Raw genomic sequence first — 5,059 nt, forward strand, 5'->3', positions numbered from 1 at the left:
CCTTCGCCGACTACCGGGCCAGCATGTACTTCGACCGGTTCCTGCAGTGGAAGTACCTGGAGAGGTGAGGGCTCTGAGGGGTGTTGGGGGCCCTGGAGGGCGCGGGGCTGACGTGTCCGGCCGGGGCTGTGCGTTCCAGGCAGGCTGTCACCAAGGACACCTTCCGGCAGTACCGGATCCTGGGCAAGGGCGGGTTCGGAGAGGTACGGCCACGGAGGAGGGAGGGCTGGGGGGTGGACGGGCCGGGGGCTCACCCCACCGCTGGCCCCGGCCCCCCAGGTGTGTGCCTGCCAGGTGCGGGCCACGGGCAAGATGTACGCCTGCAAGAAACTGGAGAAGAAGCGGATCAAGAAGCGGAAAGGGGAGGCGATGGCCCTGAACGAGAAGCAGATCCTGGAGAAGGTCAACAGCCGGTTCGTGGTGCGTGTGGGACCCTCCCGGGGGGCTGGGGGGGCCGGGGCTGGTGCTGAGGGCCAAGGTGGGCACACAGGTGAGCCTGGCCTACGCCTACGAGACGAAGGACGCTCTGTGCCTGGTGCTGACCATCATGAACGGGGGAGACCTCAAGTTCCACATCTACAACATGGGGAACCCCGGCTTTGAGGACAAGCGCGTGGCCTTCTACGCAGCAGAGATCTGCTGTGGGCTCCAGCACCTGCACCAGGAGGGCATCGTCTACAGGTGAGCTGGGCACGGGGCAGCGGGTGCTGAGCCACCCCTCTGCACGGGGCTGAGCCACCCCTCTGTCCCCACAGGGACCTGAAGCCGGAGAATATCCTGCTGGATGACGATGGTGAGGAGGGAGCTGCTGGGTGTGGCCCTGCCCGTGCTCGTGGCACGGGGATGGGTCTCTATGTGATCCAGGGGGTGCCTGGCTGTGCCCTGGGGGGATGTGCTGGGATGTGAGGTGACCCTTCCCTGGGATAATGCCCTCAACCCCCTCCCTGACCCAGGCCACATCAGGATCTCTGACCTGGGGCTGGCTGTCAAGATCCCCGAGGGTGAGACCATCCGTGGCCGCGTGGGCACCGTTGGCTACATGGGTGAGCGTGAGGGCTGCACTGGTGGGCTGGACCAGGGTCCTTGTGTGGCACCGTGCCCGGGTGCTGACAGCTGGGGGCTGTGCCCCACAGCCCCGGAGGTGATCAGCAACGAGCGCTACACCTTCAGCCCCGACTGGTGGGGCCTGGGCTGCCTGGTGTACGAGATGATCGAGGGGCAGTCGCCCTTCCGCGCCCGCAAGGAGCGGGTGAAGCGGGAGGAGGTGGAGAAGCGGGTGCAGGAGGAGCAGGAGCTCTACTCGGACAAGTTCAGCGAGGACGCTCAGGCCATCTGCAAGTTGGTGAGCTGGGGACCCAGGAGTCCCCACGGGGGCCAGACCAGGTCCATCCCTGCTGTGACACCCCCATTCCCCCCCCCCAGCTCCTGGCCAAGGACCCCGGGGTGCGGCTGGGCTGCGGGGCCGGCGGGGCAGCCGAGGTGAAGCGACATCCCTTCTTCAGGACCATCAACTTCAAGCGGCTGGAGGCCGGAATCATGACCCCCCCTTTCGTGCCGGACGTAAGGGCCGGGCAGGGGTGGGCACCCATGGTGTGGGGGGACAGCCTCACTCCCCCCACTGCCCCCCTGACAGCCCCCCGGGCCCTGCAGCCGCGGGCGGTTTATTGCAAGGACGTGCTGGACATCGAGCAGTTCTCCACGGTGAAGGGCGTCAACTTGGACCAAACCGACAGTGATTTCTACGCCAAATTCGCCACGGGCAGCGTCTCCATCCCCTGGCAGAACGAGGTACAGGGGGTGTGGTGCACCAGAGGGGTCCCACCCAACTGTGGTGCTGCCGGTGCCCAACCCTGCGGTGACCTGACCCCCCCAGATGATCGAGACCGAGTGTTTCAAGGACCTCAACGTGTTTGGGCCCAGCGGGACCCGCTCCCCCGACCTGGACTGGCAGCGGCTGCCCGAGCCCCCCAAGCGCAGCCTCTTGCAGCGGCTCTTCCGGCGACACGTAAGGGACAGGGGCGTGTTTTGGGGGGCTGGGGTGCCCTGGGGTCTCCCCGAGACCACCCTGGCTCACTGCCATCCGTCTGACTGTTCCTTGCAGCCAGCTGACTACACCATTGGCACCTCTGTCCACCCCCCCAGCCCAGCTGCTGTGAACTCGCACCCTCCTGCGGCCAAATCCTCCTGCCAGGCACCAGCACCGGCACTGTCTTGACCCCTCAGGGGGCCCCCAGCCCCCGTGTGCCCTCTCAGGGTTATCCTGGAGCAGCTCTGGGGCCGGGGGCTCCGGGGATGCTCACGGAGGGGAGGGGGATGCTGGCACGGGCTGATGTGGTGTGCAGGGGGCGATTGGGGCAGAGGGGTGGAAGCTTGACCCCAACCCTGCCAGCTCCCTATCCCTCCAGCCTGTTCCTGGGGGCTTCCACTGCAGGACCACCTCCCACCAGCTCCCCTCCCCACTGCCAGGGGAGGGGGCCAGGGCACAGACCTGTTTCTGCTGCTTTTGAGCCCATTATCTTATCACCGGGTCAGAGCGTGACCTCTGCGGGCATCGAGGGGGGGCCTGTGGTTTATCTGCACTCTCCAAATAGGAACACGGGCAGCCTTGGAGTGGGGGGACACCCCGGCCCCCCCGACCGTGCTGCAGCAGGAGGGACGGGGTCACCCCGACAGAGCCTCCCCTGCTCCGGCCACTGCGGTGGGAAGCAGGCTGGGAGAGGGGAATTTTCTCGAAGGTGGCTGGGCAAGGGAGGGGTGAGGGGCTCCCCCCATCCTCACGAGGCAGCTCCAGGCAGCCTCGGGGTTCCTGGGCCCCCATCCCTTCGGGCCCTGGTGAATCTCCAGCACCTTTGGTCGGCGTTGATCCAGTTTTGTATATTTTGTACATTTGTGAATATTTGTACCTCGAGCCCTGTTGTACATTTTTTAAGCGAAAAGCTGCAAACAGAGCTGCGTGGTGACTTTGAGGGGCGTTTTGGGGGGGCTGTGGGGGCTTTCTCGGGTGTTTTACCTCCCCCAGCATGTTCTCCCCCCCCCCTTGTCCTGCGGGATGTGGGTGGGGGTGCTGGGTGCCCATCCCGGGGCGGGGCTGTGCTGGTTTCCCAGGCATCCCCTTGCTGGCACGCGGGACATGGCCACGTGCTGCCCATGCCCCCAGCTCTGTCCCCAGAAGAGCAGGGCTCAGCCGAGGGGCCAGCTGGGTCCAGGCAGGTCTGAGCTGTGGCCAGAGCCTTGTCCTGCCCTGCTGCTGGAGCTCAGTGGGCTCAGCCGGCCAGGCCAGCTGTGTTCTGATGGAGAGGCGCCTTCCCGGTGCCCAAGGTAGGTGCTGGGACCCCAATCCCATCCCTGGTGCCTGTGGCATTGCTGCTGCTCCTCCTGGCTACCCTTGGTACCCCCCTGCTGCTGTTCCTTTCCCTCCCAGGCTCGGTGCATTCATCAGCGGGGGGACCTCAAGGGACATCCAAGATGCTGAGGCCACTTCAGAAGCTGGTGAGGGTCCTGGGTGTGTCCCAGATCACCAGAGCCCCCTAAGGGTTCTGGAATCCTTTTTGGGGTCCCCTTGTGGCGCCCAAGGGGATGGGTCACCTGGAGCATTTCCCTCGTGTGCTGTGGCACAGTGTGACTTGTCCTCATGTCCCCTCCCCAGGGGCACAGAGGAGCTCGTACCCCTCCAGCCCCCCCAGCCCAGAGCCAGAGGGGTGGCTCTGCCCGGGCTGTTTTGGTTCTTCTCACAAACAACTGCATGTCCTTGTGCCAAGGCCTCGTGCCGGGAGCCGCTGCTCCGTCTGGGATAACAACAGTCCTGGGTGGTTCACAGCTGGGGGGTCTCTGGTCCCCCTCACTGTCAGGGCAGGGGGGCTGTGGGTAATGCACAGTATGGGGGGGTCTCTGGTCTCCCTTAGCACCCAGACCCGTGGGTGCTCCGTGTGCGTTTGGCCAGAGCTCTGGGCAAGGAGCTCCCGGGAGCAGCTCAGGGATTTCAAACCCTTTAGAATTTCCCTCACTCCATGTGCAGGCAGGTGGGAGCAGGTGGGTGAAGCCCGGAGCGGGGAGAGCTGTGGCACAACCCGGGAGTCACACCTGTGGGACCGTGGCTGCAGCGAGGATTTCCCAGCAAACATTTGGGAAGGGGACGGTGCAGCCTCCGGCTTCCTCCCGGTCCCTCCAGCACCTTCGTCCAGTTGTGCATCGCTGACGTGAACGTGGGGTGCTTTCTGCACATGACAGAGGATGGCAGCCCTGGCGATGGAGAGGAGCATCCTGAGGAGCAGCAGGAACATTCTGGATGGCAGGTGGGACCTGAATCATCTCGGGGAGGGCTGGGGACAAGCAGGAGGAGGCGAGGGGCTCCCCGGGGCTGGTGCAGCAATGGGGTGACCTCCCCCTGGGCCAGGTTGTTGCAACAGCGGGGAGGAAGGTCAGGCTCCCCGCAGGAGGGTGCAGGGGTTGACGTCAAAGGAAGCAGCTGTGATTCACGGGTTCCTGGGAGCGCTGGTCTCCGGGCCATAACTCATCCCAGAAATGTCATTTCAGCCTTGAGCGTTATCGCTGCTCTGCTGTTGCCCACCACTCCCAGCCCTGGGACAGATAACCAGGCTCAGGGGTAGGGGGGCTGCACGAGGCTGCCCGTTTCTCCCAGCCCAGGCTCAACAGCTCAACGTGTCTAATATTCAGCTCTATATGGGCTGTCCTGGTTCTTGTGTGCAGCGTTTGCTGAGGTTGGGCTGAGCCTGGCTGGGTTGTTCCAGGATGGCTCTGTCCCGAGACGGTGTTGTCCATTGCTGTTATTATCCATTGTTATCCATCCACGATAATCATCCTCGATGGCCTTGTAGGTCTTTTCCAACCTTACTGATTCTGTGGTTCTGTGTTTGCCCACCGACACCTGTCAGAACTGATTATCACCTGTCCTTACCCGCAGCTGATGGCCCGTGTGCCGCAGGGTCTGTCCCTGGCACGGCAGGAGCTGGGCAGGGGGGCTCTGCCTCTCTGCTGTCCCTCAGGGGTGCTGTGCCCCCGTGGCTGTGCCATGGACGGGGCTGGCCGTGCCCCCCTGTGC

General features: G+C 64.5%; 1 protein-coding gene across 1 annotated transcript; it reads left to right on the forward strand.

The window, feature by feature from the left end:
• Positions 1-6: 6 nt before the first annotated feature.
• Positions 7-2,322, forward strand: LOC103763187 (G protein-coupled receptor kinase 5-like). The gene is made up of 10 exons (XM_025896415.2): positions 7-64; positions 140-203; positions 280-420; positions 491-681; positions 756-793; positions 954-1,342; positions 1,423-1,560; positions 1,651-1,788; positions 1,874-2,005; positions 2,102-2,322. The coding sequence occupies exons 1-10, from the start codon at positions 24-26 to the stop codon at positions 2,213-2,215; spliced, it is 1,386 nt and encodes a 461-aa protein (XP_025752200.2). The 5' UTR covers positions 7-23; the 3' UTR covers positions 2,216-2,322.
• The last annotated feature ends 2,737 nt before the right edge of the window (positions 2,323-5,059 follow it).

Source organism: Manacus vitellinus, unplaced genomic scaffold (assembly GCF_001715985.3).
Source record: "Manacus vitellinus isolate BGI_N305 unplaced genomic scaffold, ASM171598v3 scaffold_87_pilon, whole genome shotgun sequence".
NCBI classification, from domain to species: Eukaryota; Metazoa; Chordata; class Aves; order Passeriformes; family Pipridae; genus Manacus; species Manacus vitellinus.

Bases quoted from the DNA above. Each gene is read 5' to 3' on its own strand.
- LOC103763187 (XM_025896415.2), top strand. From the start codon at position 24: ATGTACTTCGACCGGTTCCTGCAGTGGAAGTACCTGGAGAG. The intron at 794-953 runs GTGAGGAGGGAG...TCCCTGACCCAG, and splicing joins TATCCTGCTGGATGACGATG to GCCACATCAGGATCTCTGAC. The intron at 2,006-2,101 runs GTAAGGGACAGG...TGTTCCTTGCAG, and splicing joins AGCGGCTCTTCCGGCGACAC to CCAGCTGACTACACCATTGG.